This window comes from Mirounga angustirostris, unplaced genomic scaffold (assembly GCF_029215605.1).
Source record: "Mirounga angustirostris isolate CCGP_5_RB_7025 unplaced genomic scaffold, mMirAng1.0.hap1 SCAF_12, whole genome shotgun sequence".
In the NCBI taxonomy this organism is placed as follows: Eukaryota; Metazoa; Chordata; class Mammalia; order Carnivora; family Phocidae; genus Mirounga; species Mirounga angustirostris.
The window spans coordinates 100,892,351-100,908,937 of record NW_026991720.1 but is presented as its reverse complement, the minus strand read 5'-3'; the positions used below and the strand labels follow the sequence as shown (position 1 = coordinate 100,908,937).

Sequence of the window (16,587 nt, the reverse complement as noted above, 5' to 3'; positions counted from 1 at the left end):
ATCTTGGTCCCTGTTCCACAGCTCAAAACCCAAGGCTTGAGCGCAGCTGGAAATGCAGGACATAACACAATTTCAACAAAGAGTCAATTTAGTATAAAATTGATCCCTTCCCTCAGGAGAAAAAGGAACCAGCGATGGGGTGCCCTCGACTGGACAACCTTTCTCATCCTCAAGGCCCACTTCTGGGCCCAATGCCTCTGCTCCTCTCTTGCTCTGGCTGGGGAGCAAGGTGGCTCTGGGAAATGCAGCACTGAGTTGTGTGCAAAGACCAGGGGGTCAGAGGCTGGAAAAACCCATATTTTTGCATGACCACCCATGTTTCACACTGTCCCCCTGGTTCCTCCAACACGCTGGGCAAATTCTGCCACAGGGCCTTTGCACTTGCTCTTTCCCTAGCCAGTTATGCATCCACCCATGGTCTGCTCTCTCATTTCCTTCAGGGTTTTACTCAAACATCACTGTATCACTGAGGACTCTCTTCATCACCCTATTTCACTCTACATCCCTTTTCTTGATTTTCTCCTACACACTATCAGCTTCTAAATATACTCAATATTTTGCTTACCTATGTTGCTCATGGTCTGTCTCCTCCCCTGTAAAGTAAACTCCACGAGGACAGGCATTCTTGTCTGTTTTGCTTTCTGCTGCCCAGAGGAGTGTAGCAGGCAGTCATGAATATTTACTCATCGAATGACCAAATCTCTCCTTTCTACTCTGGAATAAGGGCATCCAAACAGACTGTGGCATAAAGTCATGAAATTCACACAATGGCTACAGTTTCATTTTCTTTTATTTGTGGCACTAAAAGACACATAGAGACATGTGGTTTAAGAGAGATAGGCTGATGCTCTTGCCAGTCTGGGAAGGTGAGCATCTAGCATCAGACAATGCAGAGTAAAGTTTCCATTCTATGTGACGCCTTGATCTGAAACACTTGTGAAATGTTAAAATGATCTCACTATATTTGTTGTTCCATTAAGATAGAGATTTTATTTCATGAACTCCTCTTGATTTCTATTCATCTCTTAAAGATCTCTTTTCAATGTAACAAAAGGCTTTACAGAGAGAAGTGAAAAACTAGCACTGTGTCTAAACATTATAAATACCAGTGGCAGAATACCGGGTGCTAAGAAAAGCCTTCCATATGATACAGGGGTGCCACTGATCCATAGGGTAAACACGCCCAGACTGAACCCAAACCATGAAATACCAGCACAGTTTTGATCTGATCATGGCGACACACAAGACATCCACCCAGTGTCCCTGCTCTTGGCCCCGTGCAGGATTTCGGAAGGTTCTCAGGGCAGTCATCGGGCTCCATACACAGCCCTCCTGGGACGGAGCGGGAAGGGCTCATTTTACTTCCCAGCCCATGGGGATGCCTGCAAAGTGGGGCACTCACCGTCCACACCAATGACTTTCTGATCTCTGTCACTGTCACCCTCGGAGAATCAGAAACGCCTGTCCAGACATCAGGTGTGATCATATTGTGGGTGATAACCATTGATTTTCTAAAAGCTTAGTTGGTCAGATCATGGTCTGTGACGCTCTGTGAGGTTGTAACCCCACATTTTTGTAGGATAAAAATCCAATGGTTTCATTATGCAACAGTCATCTTCTGCTCCTTTCTTACTACCAAAACATCACAGAGTGTATTACATTCAGATTGTTTCAAGTGGTTTATACATATTTCCTTAGAATTCAAAAGATTTCGAATAGCTAAATGGTCTTAACCATCTCTATGTGGTAAAATCTCAAAAGTCCAGAATCAGTCTAAGGTCACCATAATTCAGTGTAGTGTTGGACTCCAGCACTCATATCCCCATTAACCTGCCAACAAGAATAGTTTATTGGCAACTTTAAATATTCAGAGGCAAACATGTTTCCTTGGCACACAACAAGCTGCACGGCTGAGCAGCATCTCGCCCTCCCTTGGAAACATTTTGCAGGACTGAAAATCAATTGTGTGAGTTTGGCCTGTAGACAAGAAAGTGCACCAAATTCTGATGCCCCCTGCCACGCGGCGTCCTCCAGTGGTGACTGTGGATGGCTCACAGGTGGGTTTCTGCCACAATCTGATCTTCTCAATGATTTACACGAGCAAGGGCACCTGCAGTAGAGAGAGAACCACAGTTACTTGGGGGATCTGGATGAGCCAATGGGGTTGACCCAGGGCGCACAGATCCGGGTGCTAAGGAGCTCAGTGCAAGAACATCCTTGCCATTACTCTTCCCGCACGGGTTTCTACATCGATACCTATTCTACTCACTGCCCCAAGGAGAACATTTCTGGAACACAAACATGCTTAAACACTTCCAGTGACTTGCTCCTGCCAGTTCTTTTTCAGGAAAGAAAGTATGAACCCACTGGAGGGCTATGGTACCTCTGCCAGAGCCGTCAGCTGCCCCCAGGCCCCAGGGCTCCCTGAGCCCCTCCTAGCTTCTGGGATCTGCTGGGGTCTTTCCCTCCTCTGGACACGTTTTGCATGTGGGGTTTCTCTGTTAGGGATGCGCCTTTCCAGCTGGAAAGCTTTGAGTCCTTCGGGAACAGGTGTTCATACTATCTCCAAAGAGAGGCTCTCCTGACCCCAGTCCTTGTCAGGGCTGATGCAATCACCCCTCGTTCTGTCAGCTACCCCAGTCTGCTCCTGTGTCCCAGACTCCCTGCTCCCTCACTTTTGCAGAGAGGCTCCCTGAGGATGAACCGTGGGACTCTCACTCCCTCCTCTGGGCACAGAACTTACTGAGTACTCAGTATTTATGGCATGAATGAGTGAATGCACAAGCTCAAACTTTCACTCTTAGCTTCGCCCTGCATCCTCCTGTCCAACTGTAGAAAGCCTGATTTGTACAGTTTCGAAGGAGATATTTCAATGGCTTTAAAGGCTAAGATTAGGGGCACCTGGGTGGCTCAGTCGGTTGAGCGTCTGACGCTTGATTTTGGCTCACGTTATGATCTCAGGGTTGTGAGATTGAGCCCCGTGTCAGGTTCTGCGCTCAGCGTGGAGTCTGCTTAAGATTCTCCCTTTCCCTCTACCCCTCCCCCGACTCGAGGGCATGCTCTCTCTCAAATAAATAAATCTTTAAAAAAAAATAAAGGCTAAGGTTAAACACTTTCCAGTTTGAGGGAACTACAAATAAAACTGCTATGAATATTGCACGTGAATACAAGTCTTTGTATTTACGTATGTTTCATTTCTCTTGGGTAAATACCTAGGAGCAGGATGGCTGGACCACATGGTAGGTGCAGCTGTAACTCTTGAAGAAAGTGCCAAACTACATTTCAAAGTAGTTGCACCATTTTACATTCCCACTAATAGGTCTTGAGAGTTCCAGTTGCTCTACATCTTGTCGATATCCTGTACTGTCATTTTCTACTAAAATTGTAGCCATATTAGTAGGTATGTAGTGGGAATCTTGTGGTTTTAACTTGTGTTTCAATAATGATCAATATGTGGAGCTTCTTTTCATATGCTTATTTGCATCTGTATATCTTCTTTAAGTGTTTATTCAAATATCTTGCCCATTTATTGACTTGTTTGCTTTCTTACATTTTCTTTATGAATTCTAAATATATGTCCTTTATCAAATAAATGCCTTGCCAATACGTAGTCATAGTATGAGGCTTGTATTTTCATTCTCTTAATGGTATGCTCTTGTGAAGGGCAGAAGGTTTTAACTTTGATGAAATCCAATTTATGTTTGCCCTTTTTATGGATTGTGCTTTTGGTTTCAAATCCAAGACATTTTTGCCTAAGCCAAGGTCACAAAGATTTTCTCCTATGTTTTCATCTAGAAATGTTATAGTTTTCAGTTTCAGATTTAGATATATAATTAATTTTGAGTTACATTACCTTATGCGATGTATGGATCAAAGTTAATTATCATGCATAGGAATATCCAATGGTTGCAATGCCATTTTTTTTTTCAAGATTTTATTTATTTATTTGAGACAGAGAGAATGAGAGACAGAGAGCATGAGAGGGAGGAGGGTCAGAGGGAGAAGCACACTCCCCGCTGAGCAGGGAGCCCGATGCGGGACTCGATCCCGGGACTCCAGGATCATGACCTGAGCCGAAGGCAGTCGCTTAACCAACTGAGCCACCCAGGCGCCCTGCAATGCCATTTTTGAAAAACAAAAACAAAAACAAAAACAAAAACAAACTGTCCTTTCTCCACTGAATTGCCTCTATACCTTTGTCAAAAATCAGTGCTCTAAATACATGGGTCTATTTGTGGGCTCTCTATTCTCTTCCATTGACCTATTTGATGTCAGTTACCAGACTGTCTCAATTACTCTGGCATTATTATAAGTATTGAATTGAAGAAGTAGTAGTCCACCGACTTGAATCTTTTTCTAGGTCTTTGCATTATTATTGCAATTTTAGACACAGCCTGTCAATTTCTACAAAAAGCCTACTGGGATATTGACTGGGGTTACACTGAATTTACAGTTCAATCTGGGGAGCATAGCCATACTGAGTTTTCAAAATAGGAGCTATCCACCTATTTATTTAGGTTTCTTGAAATTCTCTCAGCAATGCTTTGTGGTGTGTACATCTTTGGTCAAATTCATCCCTAAGTATTAATATTTGTGATGTTCTTGAAAATTATTATTTTAAAAAATCCAATTTCTGATTGTTCACTACTAATACTTAGAAATACAGCTGTATTTGTAATGCTGCTGTATCCTATAACATTGTCAGACTTACTTAAAAAACTTAGAATCTATCTATAGTTCCCATTGGGTTTTCTAACCTAGACCATCACATGGTTTGTAAAAAGAGCTTTATTCTTTTCTTCGCAATAGAGATGCATTCCTTCCCCTCTTCCTTCCTTCCTACCTTCCTTCCTTCCCTCCCTCCCTTGCCTACTTACAATGGTTAGCACCTCCAGTACAATGCTGAATAGAATGCAGACATTCTTGCTTTGTTTCTGATTCTAGGGGAAAGTATTTGCTCTTCCATCATTATCTAAGATGTTGGCTGTGGGTTTTCCATTGATGCCTTTTATCAGTTTTTTCTTTTCCTACTTTACAGAAGTTTTTATCAGAAATGGATATTGAATTGCCAAATTCTTTTAATGTATCTATTGAGATTATCAGGGTTTTTCTCTTTTTTAGTTTGTTAATATGAGGACTTTTTTCTCAAATATCAAACCAACCTTGCATTGTTGAGCTAAACCCCACTTGAACATGATGTTACTCTTTTTACATATAGTTGGATTTGATTTGCTAAATTTCAATTTAGGTGTTTTGTTTTTTTGTTTTTTTTTTTTTTTTCATCTATATTCGTGAGGACTATTGCTCTATAATTTTCTTTCCTTCTGGTATCTTTATCTGGTTTTGGTATCAAGGTAATATTATCTTTGTAGAACGAGTTGGGGAGTCATCGCTCCGCCTCAGGAAATTCTGAACAAAATTTCTAGAAAATTTGGATGTGCTGCTTGGTGAATGTTGTATGTTTGATAGAACTCACCAGTGAAGTCACCGGGAATGAGTGGCAGTGCTTTGTTTTTTTGGGTGTGTACGGGTGGGGGAAGATTTCTCACTTGTAATTAAATTTCTTTAATAGATACAGGGCTACTTGGGTTATCTATTTCCTTTTGAGTGAGCTTTGATAGTTTGGGTCTTTCAAAGATTTCATCTATTGCATAAAGTTGTTCATAATGTTGCCTTATTATCCTTTTACTATCTGTAGAATCTGTAGTGATATTACGTCCCTCTTTCTGGATCCTGATAAATTGTCTTCTTTCTTTTTCCTGATAAGTCTGGCTAGAGGTTGATCACCTTTATTGGTCTTATGAAAGAGTAAGCGTTGGTTTAATTGATTTTGCTTTATTCTTTTTTCTTTTTTATTTCACTGATTTCTGCTCTGACCTTTATGATTTATTTTCTTCTGCTCACTCCAGGTTTAATTTTTACTCTTCTTTTTCTAGTTTCTTAAAGTGGAAGTGAGGACATTCATCTGTGGTCTTTCTTCTTCTTTTTTTTTAAGATTTTATTTATTTATTTGACAGAGAGAGGTATAGCGAAAGGGGGAACACAAGCAGGGGGAGTGGGAGAGGGAGAAGCAGGCTTCCCGCTGAGCAGGGAGCCCGATGCGGGGCTCCATCCCAGAACCCTGGGATCATGACCTGAGCTGAAGGCAGATGCTCAACGACTGAGCCACCCAGGCGCCCTATGTAGTCTTTCTTCTTTATGGAGATGTGGTGCTACATGGTTCTCCCCCAAGTACTGATTTTATAGCAGCAAACACACTGTATATTGTGTTTAAATTTACATTTGGTCCAAAATAGTTTGCAATTCCCCTTTTGAGTTTTTTTTCTTTGACCCATGGGTGATTAAGAGTTGTATTATTTAGTTTTCAAGTATTTGGGATTTTCCAGAGATCATTTTGTTATTAATTTCTAATTTAATCCTGTTGTGGTCACAGAACATACACTGTAATATTTGGATTCTTTAAATATAATTATATTAACTGTTTCCATATCCTCATCTGCCAACTTTAACATCTGTGTCTATTTTAGAGAGGTTTTCGATTCATTTTCAGCATATAGTGTTTCATATCCTTCTGCCTCTTTGTGGCAATGGTAATATTTGATTGGATGCTGGATACTGTCAATTTTGCCTCATTGGGTGATGGATATTTTTGCATTCCTACAAATATTCTTGAGCTTTGTTCTGGGAGGCAGTTATGTGGAAACACTTTGATGGTTTCGGGCGTTGATGTGAAGATGTGCTGTGCAGTGTGAGAGCCACACAGAGTCTCCCAGTCTGGCTGTGTGAGCTCCAGGTGCTGTTCCTTCTTACACTACCATGTGGCTCTGTCCCAGCCTCACATGCATGTGCCCACCAGCACTGCACTGACTATTCCAGAGGAGGACCCTCTGCAGGCCTCCAGAATTCTCTCTCCATGCTGTAATCTGCTGTTCAGGACTCTGTGCTGCACACCTTAGCCTCCTCAGTGACCCCAGACTTTCAGCTCTGCTCCCCAACTCAGGGAGTCTGCTGGCCACTGATTTCCTCTGCTTGTATGATGGCCGGGAAGTTTCCTATCTTTCAGGGGTCCTGTTCCTTGTTGCCTGCTGTCTAGTGACTTCAAAAAAAACATTGTTTCTTACATTTTGTCTGAGGTGGGATGGTTATCTCAGGTGGGATGGCAATTCCAGTCCCTGAAACTTCATCTTGGCCATTAGCAGGCATTCCCAGAGATTCAAACAGGTGAGAGGTGAACATATTTGAAAAGCTTTGTTTTACTCCTTTTCCTATTGCTCTGCCAGAGGTATAGACTGGTCCATGTCCTCTGCTCTGGGCTAGCCCTGTGTCTTCTATTTTGTCCCCTCTCCAGGCTTGTCCCAATCTTTCCCTTCTCTAACCAGCCCACATGCAGCCATGCCAGTGATACTCCTCCTTTGGGCTAGAAAAAGCAAGCTGCCATAAATCACTCCCAAATATGTGCACATATGCATATATAAACACACATCTCCTGAGAACCGGGAATTTAAAGTAACTATTTCAGTTTTATTCTTCCCCAATACTCGTCCAAAACCAAACTAAGGGGATGGAGCAAGATGGCGGAGGAGTAGGAGACCTGGACTTCGACTGGTCCCAGGAATTCAGCTGGATAGGGATCAAACCATTCTGAACACCTACAAACTCAACAGGAGATTGAAGAAAAGAATAGCAACAACTCTCATCAGAAAAGCGACCACTTTCTGGAAGGTAGGACGTGTGGAGAAGTGAATCCGAGGCGATATTCGGGAGGATAGACGGTGGGTGAGGGGCCTCCATCGGCTGCTTCTGGCAAGTGATATAGCCGGGGAGCACAAATTCGGAACTTTTAGAAGTCTGCTCCGCCGAGGGACGTCACTCTGGTGGCTAAGAGGGGGGTGGAACCCTCCAGGACAGTGTGGTCCCAGGACGCTCGGGGTCACAGAAAGACCGGGGGTGCCTGAGTGTGGCAGAGCTCCCAGGTAACGGAGCAGGGAAGCCGGCTGCAGAGGCGGAGCCCAGGCGCGGGCTCTCAGCTCGGGGTGGCCATTGACCATGATCCGCGGCCCAGTCGGGCCCCTGCTCCTCCAGCAGGGACCCAACAAGCGGCAGATCCGGGGAGACGCCCCTTCCTTCTCTGGGAGGAGCCGCACGGAGCGCACCACAGGGATCTGCTGGGTTTGGAGACTGCACGTGGGGTCGGGTGCCAGAGATAGAGGCGCACGGTCACAGGCCGGGCGAGCACGGAGTGCGGCCGGAGACTGGGGAGCCGGGAGTGACTGACGGCTTTTCTCTGGGGGCTCACTGAGGAGCGGGGCCCTGAGTTCTTGGCTCCTCCGGGGCGGAGATTGGGAGGCCGCCATTTTCACTCTCCGCCTCCAAAGCTGCACGGAAAGCTCGCAGGGAACAAAAGCCCCGGAGAGCAAACCCGAGCAGATGACTTAGCCGGGAGGGGGCAAGGGCGGGGCTATTCCGCCTCCGGCAAAGACATTTGGAAACCACGGCAACAGGCCCCTCCCCAGAAGATCAGCGAGAACAGCCAGCCAAGACCAAGTTTACCGATCAATGAGAACGGCAGAACTCCAGCACTAGGGGAATACTGCACATAGAATTCATGGCTTTTTTACCATGATTCTTTAGTCTTTCAAAGTTAATTTTTTTTTAACTGTCTTTTTTTTTTTTTTAGAATTTTTCTTTTTCCCTTTTTCAACCAACATCTTATCAATCCATTTAAAAAAAAAAACATTTTTATTTTTCATTTTTAGAGTCATATTCTGTCCCTTCATAGTAGTTACCCGTATTTTTGGCTTATATATATGTTGTTTTCTCTTTAAAATTTTGAGATAGTTTCTTCTAACAGATTAAAATATACCCTAAATCTCTAGTATATGGTGTTTTCTATTCCCCTGCCTGATCACATCCTCTCCCCCCTTTTTTTTAAAAAATCCTCTTCTTTCTTTTTTCAAACAACTTCTTATCAATTCCTTTTATAAAATGTTTTATAATTTCCATCTTTAAAGTCATATTCCATCCCTTCATCATATCAACCCTTATTTTTGTACATATATAAGTTTTTCTTTCTTTAAAATTTTGGGAGGCACTTTCTTCTAAAAGACAAAAATACACCCCAAATCTAGTGTGTGGCACTGATCTATATACCAGCCTGATCATATTTGATCACATTCTGTTTTTTGTTGTTGTTGTTGTTGTTTTGTTTGTTTTTGTTTTTATCTTTATCTTCTTTTCTTTTTTTTCTTTCTCTTTTTTCTCTCTTTCCCTTTCTTTTCCCACTGCTTCAGGTCTTTTCTGATTTGTTTAGAGTATATTTTCTGGGGATGTTGTTACTCTGCTAGCATTTTGTTCTCTCATTAATCTATTCTCCTCTGCACAAAATGACAAGACGGAAAAAATCACCTCAACAAAAAGAACAAGAGGTAGTACCGACTGCCAGGGACCTACTCAATACAGACATTAGTACGATGTCAGATCTAGAGTTCAGAATCATCACTTTAAAGATACTAGCTGGGCTTGAAAAAAATATGGAAGTTATTAGAGAAACCCTTTCTGGAGAAGTAAAAGAACTAAAATCCAACCAAGTAGAAATCAAAAGGCCATTAATGAGGTGCAATCAAAAATGGGGGCGCTAAGTGCTAGATTAAATGAGGCAGAAGAGAGAATCAGTAATATAGAAGATGAAATGATGGAAAATAAAGAAGCTGAGAAAAAGAGAGATAAACAACTACTGGATCACGAGGGCAGAATTCGAGAGATAAGCGATACCATAAGATGAAACAACATTAGAATAATTGGGATCCCAGAAGAAGAAGAAAGAGAGAGGGGGGCAGAAGGTATAATGGGGCAAATTAAAACAGAGAACTTCCCTAATTTGGGGAAGGAAACAGGCATGAAAATCCAGGAAGCACAGAGAACCCCTCTCAAAATCAATAAACATAGGTCAACACCCCGACATCTAATAGTAAAACTTATGAGTCTCAGAGACAAAGAAAATCCTGAAAGCAGCTCGGGAGAAGAGATATGTAACCTACAAGGGTAGAAACATTAGATTGGCAACAGACCTATCCACAGAGACCTGGCAGGCCAGAAAGGACTGGCAGGATATATTCAGAGCACTACATGAGAAAAATAGGCAGCCAAGAATACTCTATCCAGCTAGGCTGTCATTGAAAATTGAAGGAGAGATAAAAAGCTTCCAGGACAAACAAAAACTAAAGGAATTTGCAAACACGAAACCAGCCCTACAGGAAATCTTGAAAGGGGTCCTCTAAGCAAAGAGAGAGCCTAAAAGCAACATAGACCAGAAAGGAACACAGACAATATACAGTAACAGTCACCTTACAGGCAATACAATGGCACTAAATTCCTATCTTTCAATAGTTACCCTGAATGTAAATGGGCTAAATGCCCCAATCAAAAGACACAGGCTATCAGACTGGATTAAAAAACAAGACTCATCGATATGCTGTCTGCAAGAGACTCATTTATACCCAAAGACACCCCCAGATTGAAAGTGAGGGGGTGGAAAACCATTTACCATGCTAATGGACACCAAAAGAAAGCTGGGGTGGCAATCTTTATATCAGACAAATTAGATTTTAAACCAAAGACTGTAATAAGAGATGAGGAAGGACATTATATCCTACTTAAAGGATCTATCCAACAAGAAGATCTAACAATTGTAAATATCTATGCCCCTAACATGGGAGCAGCCAATTATATAAGGCAATTAATAACAAAAGCAAAGAAACACATCGACAACAATACAATAATAGTGGGGGACTTTAACACTCCCCTCACTGAAATGGAAAGATCGTCTAAGCAAAAGATCAACAAGGAAATAGAGACTTTAAATGACACACTGGACCAAATGGACTTCACAGACATATTCAGAACATTCCACCCCAAAGCAACGGAATACACATTCTTCTCTAGTGCCCATGGAACATTCTCCAGAATAGATCACATCCTAGGTCATAAATCAGGTCTCAATCGGTACCAAAAGATTGTGATCATTCCCTGCCTATTTTCAGACCACAATGCTTTGAAACTAGAACTCAATCACAAGAGGAAAGTTGGAAAGAACTCAAATACATGGAGGCTAAAGAGCATCCTACTGAAGAATGAATGGGTCAACCAGGAAATTAAAGAAGAATTAAAAAAATACATGGAAACCAATGAAAATGAAAACACAACTATTCAAAATCTTTGGGATACAGCAAAGGCAGTCCTAAGAGGAAAGTATATAGCAATACAAGCCTTTCTCAAGAAACAAGAAAGGTCTCAAGTACACAAGCTAACCCTCCACCTAAAGGAGCTGGAGAAAGAACAGCAAATAAAGCCTAAACCCAGCAGGAGAAGAGAAATCATAAAGATCAGAGCAGAAATCAATGAAATAGAAACTAAAAGAACAGTAGAACAGATCAACGAAACTAGGAGCTGGTTCTTTGAAAGAATTAACAAGATTGATAAACCCCTGGCCAGACTTATCAAAAAGAGAAGAGAAAGGACCCAAATCAACAAAATCATGAATGAAAGAGGAGAGATCACAACCAACACCAAAGAAATACAAACAATTATAAGAACATATTATGAGCAACTCTATGCCAGCAAATTAGATAATCTGGAAGAAATGGAGGCATTCCTAGAGATGTATCAACTACCAAAACTGAACCAGGATGAAATAGAAAACCTGAACAGACCTATAACCACTAAGGAAATTGAAGCAGTCATCAAAAATCTCCCAACAAACAAAAGCCCAGGGCCAGATAGCTTCCCAGGGGAATTCTACCAAACATTTCAAGAAGAATTAATACCTATTCTTCTGAAACTGTTCCAAAAAATAGAAATGGAAGGAAAACTTCCAAACTCATTTTATGAGGCAGCATTACCTTGATCCCAAAACCAGACAAAGACCCCATCAAAAAGGAGAATTACAGACCAATATCCCTGATGAACATGGATGCAAAAATTCTCACCAAAATACTAGCCAATAGGATCCAACAGTACATTAAAAGGATTATTCACCACGACCAAGTGGGATTTATCCCTGGGCTGCAACGTTGGTTCAACATCCGCAAATTAATCAATGTGATACAATACATTAACAAAAGAAAGAACAAGAATCATATGATCCTCTCAATAGATGCAGAAAAAGCTTTTGACAAAGTACAGCATCCTTTCTTGATCAAAACTCTTCAGAGTATAGGGATCGAGGGTACATACCTCAATATCATAAAAGCCATCTATGAAAAACCTACAGCGAATATCATTCTCAATGGGGAAAAACTGAGAGCTTTCCCCCTAAGGTCAGGAACGCGGCAGGGTTGTCCACTATCGCCACTGCTATTCAACATAGTATTGGAAGTCCTAGCCACAGCAATCAGACAACAAAAAGAAATCAAAGGCATCCAAATTGGCAAAGAAGTCAAACTCTCACTCTTTGCAGATGATATGATACTTTATGTGGAAAACCCAAAAGACTCCACCCCAAAACTGCTAGAACTCATACAGGAATTCAGTCAAGTGGCAGGATATAAAATCAATGCACAGAAGTCAGTGGCATTCCTATACACCAACAACAAGACAGAAGAAAGAGAAAGTAAGGAGTCGATCCCCATTTACAATTGCACCCAAAACCATAAGATACCTAGGCATAAATCTAACCAAAGAGGCAAAGGATCTGTACTCAGAAAACTATAAAATACTCATGAAAGAAATTGAGGAAGGCACAAAGAAATGGAAAAACGTTCCATGCTCATGGATTGGAAGAACAAATATTGTGAAGATGTCAAGGCTACCTAGAGCAATCTACACATTCAATGCAATCCCCATCAAAATACCATCCACTTTTTTCAAAGAAATGGAACAAATAATCCTAAAATTTGTATGGAACCAGAAAAGACCCCGCATAGCCAGAGCAATGTTGAAAAAGAAAAGCAAAGCCGGCGGCATCACAATTCCGGACTTCCAGCTCTATTACAAAGCTGTCATCATCAAGACAGCATGGTACTGGCACAAAAACAGACACATGGGTCAATGGAACAGAACAGAGAGCCCAGAAATGGACCCTCAACTCTATGGTCAACTAATCTTCGACAAAGCAGGAAAGAATGTGCAATGGAACAAAGACAGTGTCTTCAACAAATGGTGTTGGGAAAATTGGATAGCCACATGCAGAAGAATGAAACTGGACCATTTCCTTACACCACACACAAAAATAGACTCAAATGGTTGAAAGACCTAAATGTGAGACAGGAGTCCATCAACATCCTAAAGGAGAATACAGGCAGCAACCTCTTCGACCTCTGCTGTGGCAACTTCTTCCTAGAAACATCACCAAATGCAAGGGAAGTAAGGACAAAAATGGACTATTGGGATTTCATCAAGATAAAAAGCTTTTGCACAGCAAAAGAAACAGTCAACAAAACCAAAAGACAACCGACAGAATGGGAGAAGATATTTGCAAATGACATATCAGATAAAGGTCTAGTATCCAAAATCTATAAAGAACTCATCAAACTCAACACCCAAAGAACAAAGAATCCAATCAAGAAATGGGCAGAAGACATGAACAGGCATTTTTCCAAAGAAGACATCCAAATGGCCAACAGACACATGAAAAAGTGCTCAACATCCCTCCACATCAGGGAAATCCAAATCAAAACCTCAATGAGATACCACCTCACACCAGTGAGAATGGCTAAAATTAACAAGTCAGGAAATGACAGATGTTGGCAGGAATGCGGAGAAAGGGGAACCCTCCTAAGCTGTTGGTGGGAATGCAAGCTGGTGCAGCCACTCTGGAAAACAGTGTGGAGGTTCCTCAAAAAGTTGGAAATAGAGCTACCATATGATCCAGCAATTGTACTACTGGGTATTTACCCCAAAGATACAAATGTAGGGATCCGAAGCGGTACGTGCTGCCTGATGTTTATAGCAGCAATGTCCACAATAGCCAAACTGTGGAAAGAGCCAAGATGTCCATCAACAGATGAATGGATAAAGAAGAAGTGGTGTATATTTACAATGGAATATTATGCAGCCATCAAAAGGAATGAGATCTTGCCATTTGCAACGACGTGGATAGAACTCGAGGGTGTTATGCTGAGCGAAATAAGTCAGAGAAAGACATGTATCACTGATATGAGGATTTCTTAATCTCAGGAAACAAACTGAGGGTTGCTGGAGTGGTGAGGGGTGGGAGGGATTGGGTGGCTGGGTGATAGACACTGGGGAGGGTATGTGCTCTGGTAAGCGCTGTGAACTGTGCAAGACTGTTGAATCTCAGATCTGTACCTCTGAAACAAATAATGCAATATATGTTAAGAAAAAAAAAAGAAGTAGAAGGTAGCAGGAGGGGAAGAATGAAGTGGGGGAAATCGGAGGGGTAGACGAACCATGAGAGACGATGGACTCTGAAAAACAAACTGAGGGTTCTAGAGGGGAGGGGGGTGGGAGGATGGGTTAGCCTGGTGGTGGGTATTGAGGAGGGCGCGTTCTGCATGGAGCATTGGGTGTTACGCACAAACAATGAATCATGGAACACTACATCAAAAATTAATGATGTAATGTATGGTGATTAACATAACAATAAAATATAAAAAAAAACAAACTCAAACTCAGTGGGGGTGAAGACAGTAGAAATGGGTTTTGTACTCATCAGATAGTGCCCTTAAGGTGTGTGCATTTCACTGTACAAACATTTTATCTCAAAAACAATCATAAAACGTATGAGCATCTCATAATATGCACACTAAATTATTTATGAGCGAGGTGTACTGGTGTTTTTAATTTACTTAGAATCCATAAAAAATAAAACCGTGTGGGTGGGTAGGGGGTAGATGGGTGGATAGATATGCTAAGTGAAGTCAGTCAGACAAAGATAAATACTGTATGATCTCACTTATATGTGTAATCTTAAAAAAAATCCAATGCATAGAAGAAGAGATCAGAGCTGTGGTTATGAGAATCAGGGGGTGGAGGGAGGGGAAACTGGATGAAGGTGGTCAAACAATACAAACTTCTAGTTATAAGATACAGAAATACCAGGCATGTAATGCACAGCATGATGCCTACAGCTCACACCGCTGTAAGTCATGGAGGGAAGCTTTTTAGAGAGCAAATCCTAAAAGTTCTCATTACAAGGGAAAAACACCTTTTTCTTTTTGTGTCTCCATGAGATGATGAATGTTAACTTACTGCTGTTATTATTTCATTGTCAAGTCATGCTGCTCTATGTCCCAAACTTATACAATGCCGTCTATTAATTATATATCAATAAAAGTAGAAAAACTAGAGGTGCCTGGGTGGCTCAGCTGGCTAAGCGTCTGACTCTTGGTTTTGGCTCAGGTCATGATCTCAGGGTGGTGAGATCGAGCCCCGTGTCGGGCTCTGTGCCCAGCAGGGAGTCTGCTTGAGATTCTCTCTCCCTCTCCTTTGTCCCTCCCCCTTGCTTGCATGCATTCTCCCTCTCTCTCTAAAAAACAATGGAAAAAATAATGACACCTAATAAAGATATCATTTGCCAAAACTTTAAAAAAATAGACACTAAGATCGTGTGCGGAGTTCAGAGTGCACGCTCTGGAGTCTGACTCTGCATGCGGTCTGGGCGAGTCTTGGGGTCTGACACGTGCTTCACTCACCCCCATCCCCACCATTGAGCTTTCCCGTGGACGAGTTAGGATGATAACCAAATGCAGGTTTTGGGGTGGGGCAGGAGATGGCTCGGCGTGCCTCTGTCACCTGAAGCCAGGCACACTGGGAGAAGCCACCTTTGGAGAGTGGTTCCATGCTACTAAGGTCAATTTCTCAGGGTGCAAAGGGTACGTGGGGCTGTGGGCTGGTGGGGCAGTTCTAGGGCAGGACGGTGAAGCCGGGAGGGAGGGGCTGGCCCTCCCCTGCTCTCCTGGCAGGCCAGAAACCTGAGTGTCAGAGAGCCGGAGCCCTGGGCTGGTGAGTGTTGAACTGACGGCTGGGTTGGAGACCTGGAAGGCATGCTCACCACCGCCAATATCAATACAACGGTTGAATCCAGATTTGAAACGTTTTCAGCAAATTAAAACACTATTTAGAAGGGCAAAGGAAAAACTCCTCAGTGTCGTATAAAAATGGAAATTGCACGAGGACAGCATTAAAACGATCTGGCTCAGATCACAATTCACAACAGGGAGCCTGGTGGTTCAGATAACCACAAACGTAGCATAAACCATATTGATGGCCACTAGCGTCGACCCAAATTTAAGCCACATCAGTAAGTGACTGCTATCTGGGCTGAGGCAAGGGATAGTTTTGCTTCCTGAAAGATCCTCTTTTGTTTTGGTTGGACAAGAAGAAAATCAACGAAAGGACAAAGCTTAGAGTTTGAGGCCAACCCAGAAAGCTGTAAAAATATCCAAGTTTCATTTTGTTTCCTCGCCTGCCAAGGAGAATGATGTCTCTATGGAAAGAGATGAAAGGGACAGTGGTGACAGGCAAATGGTGTCCAGGGGGAGGAAAGGAATCATCAGAGCTGCAGAACTTGCTGGTGAGCTCCCGTCTCCGAGGGGACAGATTAGCTCTGGGGAGTTGATGAGCTGTTGG

General features: G+C 42.3%; 1 protein-coding gene across 2 annotated transcripts in view; it reads right to left on the bottom strand.

The window, feature by feature from the left end:
• Positions 1 to 778: 778 nt before the first annotated feature.
• Positions 779 to 16,587, bottom strand: part of COBL (cordon-bleu WH2 repeat protein) — a 279,617-nt gene continuing 263,808 nt past the window's right edge. For both annotated transcript variants that reach the window (XM_064575461.1, XM_064575462.1), the window contains one exon: positions 779 to 2,110. In XM_064575461.1, coding sequence (XP_064431531.1) covers positions 2,093 to 2,110 — 18 coding nt within the window. In that variant the 3' untranslated portion in view covers positions 779 to 2,092. The remainder of the gene's footprint in view (positions 2,111 to 16,587) is intronic.